This window comes from Coffea eugenioides, chromosome 6, assembly GCF_003713205.1.
Source record: "Coffea eugenioides isolate CCC68of chromosome 6, Ceug_1.0, whole genome shotgun sequence".
In the NCBI taxonomy this organism is placed as follows: Eukaryota; Viridiplantae; Streptophyta; class Magnoliopsida; order Gentianales; family Rubiaceae; genus Coffea; species Coffea eugenioides.
The window spans coordinates 8,792,734-8,814,800 of NC_040040.1; the positions used below are offsets into that span (position 1 = coordinate 8,792,734).

Below are 22,067 nucleotides of genomic sequence, written 5' to 3' on the forward strand. Positions count from 1 at the left end.
ATATGCAGACAAATACTCTCTTTGTTCCTGCAGCCCGAGACTCTCGTACATCCATTTACTGATCCCTAAAAGGTGAACGGATTTGTTTTGGGTCCTCGGAATTAAATAGGATCGATCCTCAAAATCCTAAATATGCTACTGCTGATAACCTTTTTGATGAGACGACAGAAGATATGTGGCCACTTCGAATTCCCCGAAGGCAGAGAATACCAATAATTTAAGAACGTTAACAGCTGGATAGCGGACAAGGCAACACTCGACAGGTTGAAGATACAGACATTTTTGGTGGAAATTTAAAGGATAGTAGCGATGCTATATTATTATTTGCATCACCAAACAGGCGTGTTCAATAAATTTGCGTGGGGCTTTTGTCACGTATGAGCAAACATTAGCCATATATCCATCTTTTGCCATATATCTATCTTTTGCTATGGCCCTTCCTCTGCAGCTAAACTTGTACAATGCCGGATTTGACCAAACATGGTACTGTATTAACTGCTGATGTTGGAATATCACCAACCCTCCAACTCCGAATCAAATGCTAAAAGGGCAAAAGCATTTGATAACTTGTAGTACTAAGCTTAGTAGCTTGCAACTTCGCCTTTCATGGTGTTTCTTATCTATCCGCTGTAGGTTGTACCAGACAGTCTTTATCTGAAGAAGTAACCCTCTTGTTTACCTACTTATACCTGCTCAGGGAATATATATATACCAACAAAAAGGGATAAGACGCAAGTTGCAGAAAATTATTAATGAATGCTCGTATAACATGAGAGAGATTTTTCTACTTACCTATGCAGGGGTAAGTTGTGGAACATCCACCAAACGCTCCATCTCTTGCAGCTGGTCATAGGGAGCTATCTGCACAGCATAAACAAAAGTAACTCAAACTCAAGTCGGGAGCACCAGCATCACAAACGGGCACTGCAATAGTACATAGAAGTATAAACCTGCATTAACCTACTCCTAACCAAAGCTTGTGTTGTCAAATTCACTAGGATGTTAGACATCAATAATATTAAGGTATCCAATTTTCCCACCATAAATATATGAATCATACTTTGCTATTGCAACTCTGACATGCAGCATCATTCAACTCTGCCTGATTTTAGCATCATTCAAAATTCGGGCCACGGTCTTCTGATTTGCAAAATGTGTGGAAACTACACGTCCTTGAACCAAAACAACTTAAATTTTCTCTATTATCATCATTTTGCCGGGAAGATAGAATTAACGGGATAGGGTCTCCTTAGAATGTTATTTCAAATATATTGATGTAGTTAAATCAGATAGTCCAAACACCTGGCTAAATCCATCAGGCCAAGTTATCGAAACAGCATAATTTCCCATAGGCCGAATTTCTTCAGGTTCAATGTCTTCTGGAATATCAGTATACTGTAGTTTCTGCTCTCCAGTCCATTCATCCTGTGGCCATCAATGGCAAACGAAACACTAGTTAAAATTTCAGTAATGGAGGAGACTGACAAATAGAAAATTGTTGTGGGAGATGAATTATTGATTATAAAAACAAACGATGAGCGTGTCAAGGTCTCTCTCTCTCACTTTCTGATAAAGTTGCTTTTTGTTTGCATCATCAGGACTAAAATACTGTGACATTCCTTTCCTTCTCGCTGTCCAAAAAGAAACTCTGTGTTTGCTTTCATCAGAGCATCACCAGAATTAAAATATCACCACAGTTCCTTTCGGCTAGGTTTCAAAAAATTAACCAACTTGTTCACATAGTATCATTAGGATCTAAAATGCTAAGAAAGTTGCTTTCAGCTTCACTAGCCAAAAAGTAGTTTTTGGTTTGCTTTCTAACAGAATAAATAAAATACTATTCAAGTCCCTTTCGCCTTCTCTGTCCGGAAAGTAACACTTTGTTTCCTTTGTATTATCAGTACCTAAAATAATGGAATAAGGATATAGGATTCCTTGTGTATATCCATCTTCCCTATCTCCTGGCTAAGCTGGCCATTACCCATCAAAAAATATCAAAGAAGTTACTTTCTACACCTTATTATACACCTGTCCTAAATCAGAAATCTTCTTTCCGTTTGACTTTTTAAGACTTGTGAGAACTTGAATACACAATTCCTACTCTTGTTTTACAGAAACAGATTAATAGTGAAAATTTTTTGTTGGATGAACTAAGCATCAGGTAGCAGAATTATACTACAAAACAAAAACAGAATTGCAGGGTTACAGCCAACAAAGATATGCATTTAACAAGAGGACAGCTGCTATAAGACAAGCTATTGGTGATAATAGGAGGACATGCAAAATCTTCATGGAGATCACAGAAATCCTGAGTTCTAAATTTAATAATGCTGGAATAGACTGTTACTGTAGCTTTTTCCATCAACATAAACTTCTTGGTGGTGACAAGGCACTTAGTTTAAGAGCATAAACTAATCTTGTCTATGCCTCAAGCCATTTTAACAAGACTTTTACACTGATCTAAATTTTCTCAACACCTTCACTCACCGTCATTAAAAAGGGGTCATCACCAAGTGTAGTTGTGTGAATTGGGAATCGTGTAAGATGGATAGGCAAAAGGTATCTCATCTATGGACGTGATTCTAGACAGAAGCTGACTCTGAAACTCAATTCTATTACCCCATGGAATCTTATACGACCATTAGCCTCTCATGATTGCTCATATATCTTTCAGAAGGGGAAAAAAAATAAAACTTGTAGAACAAGATTTCACTACATACCACACTTTGAGCTGACTGATCATTTCGTCTTACAGTTGCAGGATGCAAATAGAATTCTTCATCAGAAGCAGGAACTTTGACCTTGATTACCTTGATAGTTCTGTCATAAGTTACAGCTGTTGACACTGGAAAAAAAAAAAAGAAAAAAAAGGGTAATCTGATTGTCAAATGACATAATTCACAGTCAATGTCAAGTTAGTTGGTAGAGTAGCAATCCTGCCCGAATGGTGGTTTGATTTCATAGAAAATGATAAATAAGGTCAAACAAATTTGACTACAAAACTCATTGTCATGCTAAGAAGATTCATGTTACTTAAAATTTTCACTCATCCCCACCATAATTGTCTGAAGGAATTTAAGAAATATGATCTTGAAAAAGGTTTTCTCTTTGTAGAGATTCCAGAAAACTCAAGTCGAGGCCTAACAACTTGCTAGCATTTTCTTAGGCTAGAGGACTTACTATATTTTCACACTTTTTCACAAGAAGCTACTTCTTCAATAGACTCCAAAAGCATTTTCTTAGGGAAGAGGACTCAGTACATTTTCATGCTTTTTTACAACAAGCTACTTCTTCAATTAACTTCAAATTCTTAAAAATAGAAAAAAGATAAAAGATAAAAGTACCTTGTTGACGGATCTTGGCACACTGTTGGACAACGCAGACCCCTAAGTCTTGAAATGTGCTGGCAATTTCCCCTTGAGGGTCAGCCACCACTTCTGGCACTCCACTATCTCCAGAAGCAGATAGCTGTCACATTGTTTCCTTTCTTATTAAGAGAAAAATTCTAGCCATTGGTTCTCATGTTCTATCAAAATTTTTTAAGTTTCCATATAGAAAAAGTAGTCATGGATTGAGAACTAAACAGACTTATATGAAGTCGAGGATATTTCACAAATATAAACTTCTTAAAACAGACCAGCTACAAAATGGTGCTTTCTAGCCAGAATTGCAAGAATGGCACTTACACTTGGTCTAATAGGAAGATCAAACAAATGGGGGATTCCAAATTGCTGAACAACCTGAACAGATGGGGATAAATAATTTAAGAATTCATGTCTCCAAATTATATTTGACTTATCATGCTAGCCATCATTTTTGCAAATATTTTGTCATGACACAGTTGCGATGCCACTGTTCATCCTGGTATATAAGTTATCACTTAATGTGTCATAGAAGGAGCAGATAAATATCAGATTTTGGAATATGTATAAACCTGAGAACCCGAACCTCTACCAAAAGGGTAATACCGTTTTCCATCAGCATCAAAGTGGCACATATTTTCAACTACAGCAATACAAGGCACCTGCTAACACAAAAACACTCAATAACAGAAGGTAACTGAGCAACCAGCATACAGTGATGGGAAAGTTTCAGTAGATAATATGTGGAAGGTTAAGATCACCGCATTTGCTTCAAAATACAATAATAGCACACATAAGTAACGGAACCATACTTTAAGCTTTGAGAACATCCGAACTCCCTTGGCCACGTCTATAAAAGCAAGCTTCTGAGGTGTAGTAACGATAACAGCAGCAGTCAAAGGAACAACCTGGTAGTTGAATTGAACTATAAGATCTAATGGATTTTAAAAATTACGGTGACAATGTACAGAATTATCAATTAATATTTTACAGAAAAGATCCAATAAATGAGTACCGGGGCATTAAAACATCACCTGGCATAAGGTAAGTTGAATATCACCAGTTCCAGGAGGCATGTCAACCACAAGATAGTCTAGTTCCCCCCTGCATAAAAGTGAGAATTAGAGCATAATATCAAACCAAAGCACATAAGCATATCTTAAACAGATCTGAACATTAACATAAAACTTCCAATTAGCTCTTACTATATTACTTTTCCTAGTTTAAGCAAACAAATTTTTGCCATGTGATAAGCTGGATTCAAATCAAAGAGGTGCCAATTGGAATGAACAATATCTACATTATGTGATTGACCTTTCCTCCTAAAAGTTTAAAACATAACATGCAATAGCAAAACTTCCAAATTTAAGAGATCTAATCTAAATATTATGCAAGGCATACCATTCTGTAGTAGTCAGCAGTTGGTTGATAACTCCAGAAACCATTGGACCTCGCATTATTGCACGCCCTTGACCAGCAAATCCAAAAGATACTAACTTGACACCCAAGTAGTCAGTTGGAATGATGGTGTTCTTCTCTGGGTTCTGTTAGATGTCTTTCGCTGGTTATAAAATGACCAAAAAGTATCACACAGTTTCTCCCAAATAACTGGAGAATTACCATTTCTAGCAGCCGATTTTCAGGGGAGACCATCGTTGGCAAGCTGGGACCATAAACATCTGCATCAAAGAGACCGACTCTAGCACCCATGCCAGCCAACGTAAAAGCAAGGTTGACGGCAACAGTTGACTTTCCTACCCCTCCCTGCAGTAAATGCAAAGCTATTGTAAGTGCTAAAGACAATGTCACAGTAAAGCTACTAAAAGGACTCAAGACAATAATAAGCATGATAGCAGTTGAAGATAATAATCGGTTAAACACCCAAGTCAGATGTTCAAATCAACTTCTTCAAGTTATCTCAACATTAAGAGTCCAAGTTTCACATATTCAGATACTAGCACAGAAGTCCTATATTGCTTTAATCCGAAAAAACAAGTACACAGGCAAAGTCCCATCACTAAAATTTCTACTTTGAACAAAATAAAGGAACTCATACAAAATGTGTACCCATGCAGATATGTGTACTCATACAAAATAAAGTAATGTAACAAACAAATCAGGTTCATAGAATAGCTAACCAACAGAGAGATTGCACATGCTTTACCTTGCAACTCGAAACAGCTATTATGTTTGATATTGTTTGCAGACCCATTGGAAGTGCCCCAGCAAACATAGGTTTAGCTGGTTGTGCTGACATTGTAACATTTACTTTTCTCACCCAGGGGAGTGCTGCAACTACCTCATTAGCCTTCTGTTCAAACTGTGGAAAATGGATTTTTACTGTGTGTCTATGATATATTCAAGTCTAATTAAGAAAAGAGTCACTCTCACGGAGCTCTTTGAAGGGTGGGAGGAGGGGGTGGGGGGGAGAATGCAACAAGTTGTCTTAATATATCATTTCAATAAAAAGTTGATCAAAGAATGTAATTAACGGAAGAAGCAGAGAAAAAGAGAGCTTTGGTTAAAGTGAAAATCTTTTCACCAAAGAATCCTGCTGCAATGGACTTAAGCAAGAACAGAAAGTAATAAATTAAATAGTATGTACCACAGGATACACACATCAATTCTTGATCAAACAATGGTGGTTGTGTTTCATTTACCATGTCCTTGATTGGACATGCTGGTGTTGTGAGCTCTAAGCGAAATGAAACCTGAGATTGAGTTGAAATGTTGGGTAAGGACATTAAACACTAGCTACCGGCTAATAAAGTGATTAGATTCATCTTTCAAAAGACCTCTCCCACAGCCTCATTGACTAGAAGATCTTTAACAAAGCCACATGAGACGATGTCTGTTCCAAAGTCTGGATCAATTATCTGGGATAAGGCTTTCAATACATCAGACTCTGCTGTATGGAGTGATACTGTGGAGGCATTAGCTGCAATATTCCAAATAATTGTAATTATTGTAAAATGTAACACAGACAAACTTCAAATATATTAGTATGTGAAGAAACACTAACTCAAAGAAATGGACTTTAAAAGTAGTTGGTAAATTGTACCAAAGGACAAGAAAATAAAGGCTCAACATGTTGGAATTATCCCTTCACCGGTGCAGCATTGCCAATCCACTACACATTAGAAGTTTGTAAGGTTGATATGCAATGCAGGACAAGGAGTAGGGGAAGTGAGCTTTAGAGGTCGAGAGAGGGTGAGAAGAAACTAAGTCGAGAACTAGAATAAAGGAACTATATATGTACTTCAAGACTCTTAACATTCCTACAACTTTAATTTCTTTTATTTTTGGGTTAATTACATTTACCTCCCCTGAGGTTTAACCAAATTACCATTTACTCCCTGAAATTTAGACAAACTACAAAAAGGTCCCTCAAATTGAAAGATGTATAACAGATACACCCCTCCCGTTAGTCTGTTGCTGTTGACTGTTAAGATTATAATGATGCCATCATACAAATTTAATGAAATGCCTAGATTGCCCCTAAATCCATAACCTTCCCCTTCCCTTCGTTGCTTTTCTTCAAAACCTAACCTACTCCATTTACCACCGTTGACATAACTATGGCAGCAAAATCATCGAGATATATTATCGATACCCACTTTCATGATCATTTTCTTGGTGAGCACGTTTTCACTGTCAAAATCATAATAAATTTATAGAAATTTAATTGACTTCATCTCTATTATTCCCATAACAACCATCCTTTTAACTCCGTTATAAGCAGAGAAAACATCCATTTGATAATATCAAACCCAATGACCAACTACAGATATAACCCAGAGTTGAAAAAATGATTATTTGGAACTCTAAATACCCGCATGAATCAAGTCAGATCCTGGCTGATAACCGTTAATTCCTCACTGCCAATTTGAGTGAGTTTGAGATTTTACTCGTCTCTGGATTGGTCGATATGATTGTGGTAGTTGCAGAGAAGGGAAATACAACAAACAAGATTATTGGCCGACAAAGGGTTACAGACTTGTAGAGACTCTTTTGTGGTGGATTGAGTGAACCTTTACATTGCTTCTATAAATTTTCTTTCATCGCTCAATTGTCGGTTTCCTTTTTTCACTCTACTTTTTTTTTCCATTCCTTTCTTTGCTTTCACATTTTAATTTCTTTTTTGTTTTCTAGGCTTTCCTTCTTTCTTCATTTTCTTTCTTTTGTTCCTTTATGCACATATTTTATCAAATTTGATTATTACATGCTTGGTTTTATTTTTTTCTTTTATACTGGTTAAAAACTGTTTTATTTAAGTAGCAAACTCTTAGTTTAATTTGTTATTATTGAAACCACCTTCGATTTTTTAACGATAAGTTTTCTCTAACTACAAGTTTTTACAGAGAGGGTAAATATGACATTTTACTACTTCTATTTAAGTGTCTTTGACGGGGTTACTTAAAAAGGAGGTACTTGTAATATTACCACACCACAGGCATTTAATGGTAGTTTGGTCAAACCACAAAGGAGGTAGATGTAATAAACCCTTAAAAATTTGATGGAAATCAATAAGGGTTATTCAGACTTTTGGCTATTTCCGTTACTTATAAGTGACAGAATGATAGCAGCTCGAGTAGGGGCCAACCAATGTCAAGTAAAGAGATAGTGGTTCCGCGAGGTCCAATTACAAGGAGTCGGGCTAAGCAACTTCAAGAGGCTATACAAGCCCTAGTTCGTCAAGTTCAAGTGCAAGCGGGAGGGTCAAGTGAAGCTCAAGGGCTCATAGTTGACGATCTTAAACTTTGTACACTTGTTCAAGTGATTGAAGCCGAAAATGAAGAAGCTTAGTTCCTATTTAAGGTTGTTAACTTGGCCAATCATTGGTTCCACTAAGGCCGAATGGTTTTTGCCATGTTTCCTAGTTTATTTAAGTTAGTTTTGTTAGTTTAATTGCTGGTTTACATAAAGGGAACCAATTCGGGCAGCTTGAGTCCTCAAGTGGGCCGAAGTGTTTTCCAAATAATTTTAGGGTTTCTTTTGTAAAGGCTATAAATAGCCTCCCTTCCTGTTATCAGGGGGACAATCAGAATTTTACTCTCCCTTTTCCACTTGTGTGATAACAACTCTCTTTCTAAGAGATTCTTCTTTGAATACTTGAGAATTTACTTGAGTGTTCATTGGACTTATAAATCAAGAAACACACTTGATTGTGGCATCTTCTACCTTGTTCCTAGGTTTACTTATTCAAACTCTTGTGGGTTGCGATTAAATTCAAGGTTCGCGAGTTGTTCGTCTAGTGGAGTCAAGGAATTCCGCCCTTAACTTGATTTTAGCGTCTAGATCCGTGACTAATGGGATACGAGTTCAGGCCTTCTAGGTGGGTTCGTATCACAGAAGTTAGTGTGGGGGAGGAATCTATTATTTGATTAAATCTCAGGGATCGATTCGTTATTTGGTCAAACCTCAAGGGAGGTAAATGTAATTAACCCTTTATTTTTAGGATCATAAATCTCACCTAACAAAACCATGAAAGTTGATAAACTCCTAATTAATCGAATCCTTAGCAGTTAGGAAATGGAAAGCATAAAAAAAATCATATTTAAAAATATGCCTCACTTTCAATGAGATCCCATAAACCTAATTTCCTGTTTCGTGAGTCTTTCATCGCCGATACTAAATACACATGAGACTTCAGGACATTCTTTTCCACAAAATTAAAGGAACCTTGAGAACCCAAGATTATCACGTACTAGAATAATATCATTTCCACAAAATTAACGGAACCTTAAGAAACCAGAATTATCCTGTAGTAGAAATGACTGTTGGCTATAGTTGTCAGTGATCATAGAGCATAGTGATCACAAAATTCGGCATGCCCCTGAAGCCTAAAGTCGTGTCCATCATGAATAGAACGATATAAACTTTAATTATTCGTTTAGTATTTTGGACTTCAAATTGGATTTCGTAAAAGGAAAAAAAGGAAAGGCTGAAATCAAATGTGAACAAGAACAATGGTTTCAACCACTCAATGCCAAGAAAGAATTTAATGCAAACCAACATCAAACAACCTTTGATTGAACCATTTCTCTTCCTTTTTCCCCAAAAGAAAAGTGAATGATAACCAGTAATGAAGTTGTTGTCGGGCAGAGCTACCAAAAGAGAAGAATATGATACTTCTACGAACTCTTATAATTCAGGAAATGTACCGAAAAAAAAGTGTTTGCAATTGCGGGCTTTCTTAGGAGAAGATGGAAGAACTTACCTTCAACAGAGGCAGCTTTAGCAGTGATGGAACTGAAACTTGAGTGGCCAAACGATGCCCACAAGCTCTTTACATTTCTATGAGATAGAAAGGAGCTAGAAACTGCATGTACACCTACAAAAGCACAAGGTACAACTGCATCTTAGTAGTCTAGTAACAAGTAGTGATAGTTCTCATGCAGGCATTGAACGTTAAAACTGAGTGGGATCATAATGTGGAAGGAAACTTTTACATGCTTTCGGTTGAAAAGTAGAGTGATGAAATGGGAGTGTAGGAGAAGATGAAGTGTGAAGAGATAGCATCTCTTTCGAATGCTTCTCTCTCCTCCTCTGTGTGTGCTTGTGTTGTCTGTAATAATATACAATCAAACTTCTTCTTTTTTGCCCTTTTGGCGTGAGCAATTCCGATTGGGATAGAGGAAGAAGACTGGAGAATGGAGGAGATGGCTGAGCAGACGGCAGAGTGATGAGGTTGAAGGTAAAGGCTAAAGAGCAAAGAGATGATGGCCTAAAAGAAGGGGGGAAAATATGAACCTCATGTTTATCCATGCCACGTCATCTTTGTAATGGGCTCATCGCTTTGCAGCAGCCACAGAATCCATAGACAGGGGACCCGCTGGATTTACTTTTCAATTGGCTTCATTTCAGCAGAAACCTTTTCTCATGTTTTGCTTTCGATGGGTTCATTTTTATTCACACATCGAGTAAAATAAAAGACTAAAAAAGAAAAGTCGATCGAGCTGATGATAATTGCAATTTTGAGTTGTTAATACGGTACCAATGGGGTAAAACGGTTCAGCTTGTCAAAGGTTTAGAGGGATCGAATTTAGATTTTTCAAATTTATACTATATGCATATATATATATAAAAGACCATGATGGCATTCATGATTTTTCATACCATGTACAAATTCTATCAAATAGCATTCAAAATTTGCATTGTGATACGTTTATTTCAACAAATTCATACCCAAAACTTCTTTCCTCTTCCGTAATACTTTTAGTTGCGATTGAAGTGCCTTCCTCACTCATTTTGTCTTGGCCAGACTGGTCACTGGTCATATTATTATCCTCTCTTGCCACGTTTAGAAAAACACATGACGCGGCCTCTCATCTGCAGTCAGGGTAAGACTTTGGTAAGGCAAGACTCGTGATTTGATGGAATTCCTCTGCGGACACCATAAACTTTGCGTGGCTTCAACTAAATCATATTGAAACAAGAGTTACGACACGTCGTGGAGGTTTTATTTACTATTTAGTTTAGTGATTATCAACTCCGAAGAGCCCTTAATCTAAGGGTCAAAACTTGATATCCTAACATTTATAAATCTTGAGTTTAAATCCTCTTTTCTTCTCTCCTACTAAAAAAGATTAAAGAAAAACAAGAGTTACCTCTCAAACACAAATTGCAATAATAGAAGAATAAAGTTTCTTTTCACTTAGATTTTGATACCCCAATCTTTACAAATATGTTTGGCTTCTTGGACAACAGAGTCGTTTTAAGTGGTTGATTTTGATCAAGTTTAATTTACCACATCTTTTGCTATCCTATCACCACTTCAATGCAGAGAAATATGGACCAATATTTGATAGTGATTTGATTATTTTTATATCTACATTTTTGGTTTAGTTATTAAGAGCACATTGGTAATCTTGTTAATTTATGACCATTAATAGGGACATTCAATGTTATCAATCTAATAGGGGTAAGTTAAATTTTAAAATTTCCAAGAGAGCTAAATGATATAATGAAATATATCAAGGAAGGTTTCCGAAATTATTCCCAAAGTTCAAGTGCCAGGTCAGGACTTGCAGAGCATAACTACACGTAAGACCATTTTCAGGCACTTCACCCTTCAAATTGTTTATGTTGCGCAACGATATCCACCATAGTGTATTTGCACATGAAAAAGCTCCCTGGCCTCGCAGTTCAATCAGGAAAATTTCCTGAAGAAACAGATAAATGCAACAAAATTGGATAATAACTTCAATCAGATCTAATGCAGTTTACAGGCGTTTAACTGCTGCCTAACTCATACGTTCCTGCTAAAACTGCAGGAGCCATGAAATCCTTGTATTATCCAAAACAAAGATATAAGCTAAAATAGGTGAAGATGTCTAATAGCACATGAGATCTTCCACCCTTCTACACTAGAATGCACTGAAATTAATGGCATAAAATGGAACTTTGATAATTAGTTCAACTTCTCCAAAATGTGATTATGGTTCAGAAAATGCCTAGTGTTCCTACAATCTGATATCCTCCCAAGGATTAAGGCCTCTTCCTGTGGAGAAATAAGGATTTGTTACCATACGGCAACCTGAAATCTTTTACCAGATCACCTTGTCCGCAAAATAAATGAATCACTTCACCTGTGACTAGGAAAAAATGCATGTACAATGAACGGTCAAGATGATCAGCAATAATTTATCAGAGGGATGATAAATGGTAAGTTAAACTGCTGATTATTACTTCCTCAACGCCCCCGTTAACCTAATGCCAAAGCCTGCTGCAGAAGCCATTTCGAGGCCTCTTGCTTGATATTATATCACTAAACGAGTCAACCAATTGTCCAGCCAAGCTACTTGGATCATCAAGTAGAGTTTGAATAAAAGTGTTTACCACCCTGCGTTCTTGGTCGGTTGATCTCAAGCTGAACCACGTAAGCAATTTCAATCTAAACTCCTTTTCTATGTAGCCTTCACACTCCAGCCAGCGTATGATCTTGACACAGTACTCAAAATTCTCATCCAGGCAACCCGGTCCATTCCGCACTCGAAATGGTGATCCATTTATAAGAGTGCTATCAGAATCATGTGTCTCTCCATTGCTAGCTGCTCTCTTTCGGCTTGCTTCCACCTTAGAGTCGACAGCAGGCACCTCTCCATTCTGCCCATGGTTCCAGTTTTGGGAGTCACCACTACCATGCGACCTTGCTACACCATTTTTCTCAATGTCATGAGAAACTGCATCATCATCTGCCTCAACAGTCCGTGCTAAAGTGCAACCATTATCTTCATCTCTTGATGACTCAATTAGAGGAGCTGCCTCTTCATTTAGATCGGGAACTGAAGCAACATTTAAATCAAGTTCACGTGAAACAGATGGGACGTCTTCTTGTATGCTTTCTGGTTTAATAACTTTACTAACACTACTACATCTAACAATATCTGCCCCACAGAATCTCTCAAAACAGCCTTGTTCTTGAGCCCAAGCCAGTCTCAAGATCTTTCCAAGGTCCCTGACTTTAAAACCGGAGTCAGATTCAATGGCAGTAGGAGTTCTGTGCTCCATCTCAGCACTTGAGCTGCCTCCAGAATCTGGATTCTCCTTCCTATGGCTATGATTTTCTGCAACTGAATTGGAATTCTTGTGAATTATCTCTCTGCTCTTGGTGAAGCACTTGGCCTCAGAGTGCCCCAAGTCACCTCCCTCCATATAAGAAACTATGCGGAAGGAGTATTCGGTGCAGGGCTGCAAATTGGATATCAAAATCCTCCTTTGAGCTCTTGGAAATACACAAACAGGCTCCTTGGTGTAATTTTCTTCCCTACTCTTACAATACCAAAGCTTGTAGCCCTTGACATCATTGGAGGATACACTAGAAAGCTCTATCAATACAATTACAACTGAAGTAGATGTTACTTCCTCAAACAAGAATCTGCAAGCAGCAGGCAGTGAACCCTCTGCCAAAATTGGAAACCAAGCGCCTTTTATCATATATGACATGCAATGTTTTCTCCACTTAAGAAACAGTAAATACGCAAAGACAGCTAGTAGTACCTCTGTAATCTGCGGTGGCACTGGACTTTGAGGTCAGCCATTCATCAGCTTTCTCAATGGCAAGGGAGCAGAGCGTCTGGACATTGCCTGCAACAGAAAGTCTGCTGACAATTCCCCTGGCCATCTTGGCAGAAACTCCATTAACTGGGCCGACCTCTGTTTCTAACTTGGCCTTGGCTTCTTTAATAATTTCATGGAGTTCTTTAAATCTGGAAGTCCCATCCAGGAGCCTATAACTCAGAAATATCCGATAGCACAGGACGTCCACTCGACGAGCATCCTTCGCTATATTTAGCTGTTTCTTCCAGTATCTGTAAAATCAAAACCACAGGAAAAAAAGTGCTATTACCAAACCAAAACAGCTTCTAGTTGATCTCGAACTTTATTCATTCTATTCTTTTTTAAACTTGATTTCTGTCATTATTTGCAAGTCACAGCAGAAAATAGTAGGTAAAGTTATCTTTCATTAAACAGGAACAACCCAATATGAAGAATAATGTTTGTACCATCTTGTCTTTCCACTTAACAGGATAAGCAAAAATTTGAATGCAAATTCAAAGGAAAAATAGAATGTCAAAGCAAAAACAAAGCCATAAAAAATTGCAGTTAAGAAATGACATCTAGTAGACAGAAGTTTGTTGGTTTGCTCAAATATTTAGGTATCACTGCACATTTTTCTGTTTGATTGTGTTTGATGTATATTGATCAGAGAGCTTGATCCTATTTCAGATCTCTGAGCCTGTCAATGTTTATGCTTTGCATTTCATCGTATTCCTTTCAAGTTTCAACTTGATTACACAATGCTTGGGGTGAAACAGGACGGGTTGGTTTTGTCAACAACAGCTCTGAAACTCGTAGATCACGAAATTATTTTTGTTATTGAAATATCCATAAGATGATTATCAAAAGAGGCAACTTACCCAAGTATCCCTGAAACTTTACCACAAGCAGCACAACAATAGCTTCCATCTAGCTGCATCAGTTGTCCAAGATCGACCACCCCCACCTTCCCACGTTGGAGAGCACATTCAATGTGGCAAGATAGGCCACAGTAGTCCCCCTGGCCAGATTCAGATGCACATTCTAACCAAAGACTTGGATCCTTGTTGTCATCAAATAAGTGACAAATGCAGCAAGAGCACCGCTTACAGAATGTGTCTTCTATGGAAAGAGTTGCTCGACATGCAGAATTTTTGCATATCCATGAATTCGAACATTTAAAATCAGCACATTGTTCTGTTATGGGGGGAATGCGGACAGGGTTTTCAGCTTTTCTATTTTGTTTTTTCAAAGGTTGATCTTTGGGACTTGAAGCTGTTTTCTTTTGATCCAGGTTTTTAATTGGTTTTTTGCTAATTTTTGTAGCTGGTTCAGACATTTTGCACTTTGATGAAGCTGATTGTTTCTTTTCCTTTTCCAAGCAAGTATGCAACAGATCCTTCCTTGCACCAGATTTTAGAAATTCTTGGAGTACCTTGGGGCTTCTAGAAGCATCATCTGAGTGTCCATTCTTCTCCGGAGTGCTGTGCACACTGGAAGATAGACTTTGAATGCCAGAAACTGTACATGAAAGATAACTCAGTCAGGATCCAGCAATCAATACTACAATTAGCCAAAAGCTTCTTTTGTTCAGGTAATCTGGCAAAACTTAATCTTATGTCCCACATTGGGTAGTTAGTAAGGGTAGTTTAGGAAAAACATAAAGTGACAAAAATTTGTGCACACCAAAAGTTCCCTCTCCCTTTATATATATTATAGATGTCCCACATTTTCTGCTTGTTTGCATAACAGAAGGTAATTTTATCCTCTCCACAATGAATTTTCAATTAAGAAAGAAAACAAGTAAACAATCATCTTTAACAATCTTACCATAATTTACTCAGAAATCCAGTAAATGCAGCCAAAAGACTGATAAGAAAGCTATTACTTTTATCAACTATTACAAAATAATAATAAATTAATTATACTCCTCCATAGTTTGTCAAAAAAAATTTTAAAAAAAATCTCCTTTACAATGCAAAATATGATTAAAGAACAATAAGTTAATTTCCATGCCAGTCTTCTTTGTTCTCCAAGCTTTGTGGAGCAAATATCAGTGGAAAAGTATTACAAAACCATAAACAGAAATTAAAAGGCCTTCCCTCCATGTGTAGACATGCTTTAGCCAGCAGTGAAATCAAATGTAATGGATCAAAGAAGCATGTGCACGCGACATACTCTAGTGCAGAATTCTTATTCTAAAGGCTTCTTAACCTTTTCTTTTTTCCTAATAAACAAGGATATTAACAACAAACAATAAGAGGAAAAACATGGATCATTGTGCTACCACAATAGAACCAACTACTGAAGATGATATGAGCCGTTTGCTGTTTGACCCAAACCTATATTATGTGATCAAAACTAAACAGACCCAGAAAAAAGAAAAAATACTAACTGTTTCTCTACTAGTAACCCAGAAAAGAGCAAAAATACTAACTGTGTTTCTGCTAGTAATAGTAGACTTGTTTAGGAGAGCAAACCGCAATTACTGGAGCATCAGAAGATGTTGCACTCGAACAATAAGCAACATAGCCTACAGTATCCAATAAATCACTACTTTTGCTATGTAAGATAAATGGGATCCAATAATTCAAAAAGTTGACCTTATTCAAAAGATATAACAAAATGCCCCAGGATCAACGTAGGAAAGGAAAAGAAAGAGCTCTTTTACCAGCAGAGAAGAAAGAAGAATCAACATGTATATTGGGATTGGTTATTCTTACAACCAGCAGAGGAAGAGGCACAACTACATGTAGCATCTGCAACAGGCCATGAGCAATTGCTAGAACTGTTCCAAAATTTTGAAACAGTAGTTGAAAGTGGAGGGGTTAGGATAAAGGGGAGAGTCAAAGGCAAAAGAGTAAGAATGATGCAAGTGCGGTAAAGGGATTCTAAGCAGCACCCACCAATGCCATGAGCGATGTTTGGCTTTTAAAAAAGAGTCCTTTAGAACCCGATTTAACCATCTTATAAGGATTCTCAACCCATAGCTACTACAAGTGAACTACTGGAGCGTGACTTAAGAAACCAAAAAAAATTTAAAAAAAAATTGAAACATATCAGCTAGCATGAAAAGTTAGTTATCAATTGCAGGCCGAAATGAAATAATCAAACCAAATTGATCCTAAGAAAAAATTCTACATTTTGGATCATCTACTAGCTCAAATAGAATACTCCAACAACCACCAGTTAATGACACAAATATAAGCCACCTGTTCTGATGATTCAATCATAAGCACGTGTCACCAAGCATACAAAGAAAAGTAAAAGATATTTTATATTCTCATAAAATTCATACCAAACAATCATTTTTTTACTTAAACAATGAGGTAATTAAGAAATATATCATGTCCTATAATTCATACTGAAATTTTGCATTAAACAAACATTATGACAAGGGAAAACTAATTACGCTAAGTGACCAAATCAAGGCATTAATGAGATCAAGCTGCACATTAGCCAGCATTTTTCTCTTTATCAGCAAAGTTAATTGTAAAAAGAGTCTGACTGATCAACTTTGTCAGCAAGATTCCATCACGAAGTTAACTTTCCTATTTCTAATTCATGTAAAGGGTATATGAAATTTTTCTTAACTCGGCCAAATCATTGATCATACAGTATTTTCTTCTGCTAGAAGATTACATGTCATGAATGTTAAGATAAACTTGAAGCCATCCAAATCTTGTAATTAATTACTTTACCATAAAGTATCATCAATAACTGTAGCATTTACTAATTGCTTTCCTTTTGATCCAGGAAAGGCAAGAATTTATTACTACGACTATCCAACTATGCATCCACAAACATGTAGCATGTTGAAAACATGCTTTGATCTTTTGGAGATACTATAGTGCTCTTCTTTTAATTCATCAAATTTATTTGCAATTGATTTTCCTTGTTCCTTCACTCCTTTTACCCCACCTTATTTTCTTCTTCACTACAGTGGTTGGGGTCTTGCGCATTGCGCTTGACATGCTCAGGAAATCAAGCATACTCTACATAGACAAACCCAAAATCCCTAGTGTATAATCACTCAGTATGGGAGAAAAGAAAATAAAATTACTTGACCAGACTAAGATCACGTTGGCTTGTTTCTTAAAGCCAAATTCATCTTCCCTTCAGACCAATTCCCAAAGTAAGTCCTTTGAAACAGACTACAGCGACAATCCTCAAGTTCTTAGATGAGCATCAAAATGAACTTTACAACATTCACCATGCCACATATCAAGGATGCAAAACCAAGCGTCAGAGAAAGAATGCAAAATCACTAACTTGTATGTTGGGCAAGTATATATAAATTAATAAATCTTAACAAACGTGGATAATGCAACTGACTTCTATCCTCCATTCGACTTAGATATGGAAGCTTTAAGGTCTAAAACCATTAGCACGTGCCTCATAGTGTCAAAGAAAGTAAGAAAAGACTGGTAAGATGATCTCAAGACCAGTATCCTATTTGTGATTGATAGTATTCGAGTTAGCGTTGGTGCATTAAAAGATTGCATAATTTATGGTCTTTAATATTTCTTAGCAAGACCTTTTACAGGTTTTAATACAAAATTCTACTCCAATTTCTTATCATAATGTTTTACACTCCATAAACAGGTAAAGCATTATGATTAATAGGTGTTGAATATATCTAGATACGTGTGATATATTATACATCAATTATAGGGATTAGATAGCCTGATTATTAGCCTGATTATCCTAGTTTAATTATAGGAAGTAGATAGCTAATTATTCTAGCTTGATTTTAGGATCTTGATAGCTTGATTTTAGGATCTAGATTATTTCAATCTTGTATATATATGTCAGTTGTACTACTCACATGAGATGTGAAGAAATGTCATCCCAAAATATCTTCCTCTCTTGCTTCTTCTCTTTCAATAGGTAGTTCATCTCAAGGAAAACATATCAGATTTCTTTGTCCTTGCAGCATATCTGCTCCTCTATCCATATTTAATATTTTAAGCTTATGGGGAGAACAGATCATAGTTACAATTTTACCAGTGTAAGAGTAACAGTCAACATGAATCAGAGTGACAGTCAATTAACTAGGCAAAGATAATGTCTAAATATCTGACTATGAAGGTTACCCAGGTGTTACCAATTAACACAAGTTTTCAATCTCCAAAGTAAAGGTTCTTAAAATTACATATAAAAATTAAAAAGAACACTTGATGATTGATCTTCTCTTACAAGCTATTAAACATACACAAATCACACAAAGATCAAACCAGCAATATGGTCATACAATCAATACTGTTGACCTTCTTAGCTGCAAAACAAAAAGGTTATAGATTTACTAAAGAACAAAATCAGACCTATGTTCTAGCTTTGATCTCAAGCAGAACATAAAAATGATAGTACCCGACGCAATACACTCTTTAATTTATGATCTTAAACAACCATGATCAACATCAATGACAATGCTTGATCTTCACACAATTAACAATATAAAAATAACACCCTGACCTTGCATTTCTTTGAGTATACTGATATATGTTCTTGGTGTCAACCCCTTATTACATGAGCATTGCGTTTTGAGCAATTTAGAAAATGCTAAGAATCAATGGACAAAATTGAATCCATAAGTCCACCAATAAAACGGAATTCCTGAAGAAGCTATAAATTACAGCATAGTATCCTTGCCAATTAGGGTTGTTTTACTTTCAAAACATTTGACCTCCCCAGTTAGAAAGACGCAACCACAATGCTTGAACTTTATACCTAGCATGTAATTAAGAATTTACTTCTTCCGGTTATGTTAGGCCCAAGAACTATATGCTCCATCTCAAAGTTTACATTCAGAATTGACTATTTAGGTCACACTGTTGAGTTCCAATGAACATAATGCTTAACTATTCAACTTGGCAAAGTTTCATATTGAAGTTTGACAATATACAACTATCTTCTTCACAGAACATATACACCACAGCAAACATCATTTGACTGTCATTATTAATATGGCATTCAACTTGCAATGAGCAGCATATTAAACTTCAGAAGCAATTTGACATTACAAAATATTAAATGTGCAGAATGTTAGATTATCCCAGTCTAAAACTGCAGAGAAACATGACCACAAAATGCTTTAGTAACTCAAACAGCCAGAAAACGGAGGGAGGAAAGAAACTTTTTGTTTTTAGTTTGATTTTGAGGAAATGAAAGCGTATTCTTCGGATAATAGTTGGAACAATAGACAAACATAGCACAAGTGTATTTGCCAAGGCAATAACTCAGGAGCTAAAGGCTTGCACCTTTGCCAAGCTACCGATAGTTATAAAACATTTACTACTGTTCTAAAGAAGAATACAAGGACGATATCAAAATCCTGCACCAAGATTTCCAACCGAAGTCAGATCAAAAAGAAACCTGACAAGCAAATAAAAAGAAAAGAGTGGAATAAACTGGAAACAAACTATAAAATTTGAATCCTTTGTTGAGAAGAAACGGACAAATTGATGGCGCCTTTGGAAATAAGGATACTTAAATAACTACAGAGGTGTTTAAACAATTAGAAACAGGAAAGAATGGTAAGTACACATGTATCTAGGATAACGGTTAATATCCAGGAAAATGACAAGCTTTCTCTTCAAATTTTGTTGATTTCTACAAGCAAGTGATTGATACAAAAGCAAATTGTAGCCAGGTGGCAACTTCCTCATATACGAAGTCACACACAACTGTCTCACCTTTAGCAAGAAATTTATCTTCCAAATCCATGCTATGACAAGGACCTGGATGCAATCCTCCCTGAAACATTAAGTAATTTGATGAAATTTCCGCATTTTCATGTGCAGACCAAACTGGCTAGCTTTCAAACAGAGAAAGAATAAAAATGAAGTTTCCAATACAAGAAATTAATTCACTCTGGCTCAAAAACAGGTTGAAATACACAAATGTCTTAATAGGCAAAAAAAAAAGGCTAGTTATAAGAAAATTGAAAAAAGTTGGACAGGGAAAAATTCAATTATTAGGTCTTGCAGAAGAGCCAAAAAATGCAGCCAAAAGCAGCAAGAGCAGATCAAGATTCATATGTTGATTATACACAAAGGAGTTAAACATCTAGTACTTCAACCACAAACATAATAGCAATTGTCACAGGCACAAAAACAAGAAAGCAGGAAAGAAACAAGCACAGATGCAATTTATAATCAATTGCACTTGAATAATTTACTGCAAGTAAATCACACATGGAAAGAAAACCATTTCATGATAACAAATGTAGACCACCCAATATAGAGAACGAGAGAACATTTAGGTGTTCAATGAACTGCATGACAACATAAGTAACAAAGTTAAATATACACATCTCCAGGCTTTTCGTGTTTCAATGAAGCGCTATTGTAGAATTGGGCTTTTCACTAGACACAATGCTGCAGAACCTTTTGGTCATAAACAAAAACTGGAACCATTAAAATTGTCATGTAGGCACAAAGAACTAACCATAAACAAAGACTGTGAATCAGAACCTGTAGGCCTCTGAATTAAGGGGTTTTGTAGTTTCCCATTAGAATGTAATCTTTGAATAGGTCAGCTAACAAGCTCACCTGGCACTGATTGGGTCGGAGACTCAGACCTACTCCCAACGATATGTCCAATTAAAACATGCTTTCCATCTCCAATAAATGCATATATCTATCTTTTCATGTGATATTATCTACATGCACGGATCATAAAAGAAGAAAAATTCATTTCTTTCCAATTTTAAAACTACTTGGTAACAAACCCATCCAAAAACCAATAAACAACCAACAAAATACAAACACATTTCGCATATTTCACAATTTTCCAGATTCTAAAGTCCACACATTGTCTAAATTCAACACAAAATCCCGTCAAAGCAACTTGTCAAACTCAGCTTTGACCTCCTAGTACTGAAACCAGCTCCAGCACACTATTCATCCACAAATCTCAATAAACAATAAAATAAGCACAACAATACAATAAACACTGCCGGAAATTCCATAAAACGACTCAAAATCACATAATTCACACAATCACACGAGTATCCCAAACGAAGCACAAATTTAACGCGCACCATGGAACAATTATCACAGATCTGACAACAAAACCATTTAGCAACACAATTTACTCATACTAAAACGTGTAAATACGCATCCCTCAACGCAAAGAAAAGCAATGGAATATCAAAGACTTTACCCGGCGGAGAATTATTAGGGTTTTTGGTGAAAAACGGAGGGAGGGAGGCTTCAGGGGAGGTGAAAAATGAATGAATTTTGTTTGGGAAGCCTCTCTGGCTTTGTTATGTTAGTTGGAGCAGGGTACGAAAAATAAAACTATATTTTAACACAATTTTATATTTCGCTTCGATTTGTTCACTTCTTCACGCACGCTAATTGGAGATGTGAGCTAGGAGGGAAGTCACGCGCGGTGGTAGGAGCGTGGGCAAGAATGATTCAGTTGAAAAGTGAAGCAGTTGCTGTTAAAGTACCAAGAGCACCTGGCAATGTTGTGACTTGCCCGTGAGTGGCACGTACCTATTTGGCACGTGAAGATAAGGTAATACATTTAGCTGAATTCATCGTATGCACTTTTACGTTTTTTTTTTAATTAATTCTTGGGCTTGTTTAGTAACTCAGCTTGATGCTGAAAATTATTCAGCAGAACATTTTTGAATCTTCAGAATTTTAAGTAAAT

The 22,067-nt window shown here is 36.5% G+C and overlaps 2 protein-coding genes across 3 annotated transcripts; both read right to left on the reverse strand.

Moving 5' to 3' along the window:
• Positions 1 to 172: 172 nt before the first annotated feature.
• LOC113774565 (fe-S cluster assembly factor HCF101, chloroplastic) lies at positions 173 to 10,059 on the reverse strand. Of its 2 annotated transcripts, XM_027319111.1 has the most exons (17): positions 9,815 to 10,059; positions 9,583 to 9,696; positions 9,389 to 9,469; positions 6,158 to 6,300; positions 6,023 to 6,073; positions 5,527 to 5,682; positions 4,983 to 5,126; positions 4,764 to 4,906; positions 4,397 to 4,466; positions 4,175 to 4,270; positions 3,935 to 4,024; positions 3,687 to 3,740; positions 3,345 to 3,468; positions 2,721 to 2,845; positions 1,303 to 1,425; positions 793 to 861; positions 173 to 689 (listed from the first exon to the last, which is right to left on the reverse strand). In XM_027319111.1, the coding sequence occupies exons 1-16, from the start codon at positions 9,882 to 9,884 to the stop codon at positions 793 to 795; spliced, it is 1,653 nt and encodes a 550-aa protein (XP_027174912.1). In that variant the 5' UTR covers positions 9,885 to 10,059; the 3' UTR covers positions 173 to 689. The 2 variants fall into 2 exon arrangements, with proteins under 2 accessions (XP_027174912.1, XP_027174913.1); XM_027319112.1 differs by lacking the exon at positions 9,389 to 9,469.
• A 1,485-nt stretch (positions 10,060 to 11,544) lies between these two features.
• LOC113776403 (VIN3-like protein 1) lies at positions 11,545 to 21,668 on the reverse strand. The gene is made up of 5 exons (XM_027321550.1): positions 21,570 to 21,668; positions 20,099 to 20,159; positions 14,285 to 14,924; positions 13,365 to 13,675; positions 11,545 to 13,267 (listed from the first exon to the last, which is right to left on the reverse strand). The coding sequence occupies exons 2-5, from the start codon at positions 20,127 to 20,129 to the stop codon at positions 12,075 to 12,077; spliced, it is 2,175 nt and encodes a 724-aa protein (XP_027177351.1). The 5' UTR covers positions 20,130 to 20,159; positions 21,570 to 21,668; the 3' UTR covers positions 11,545 to 12,074.
• Positions 21,669 to 22,067: the final 399 nt, after the last annotated feature.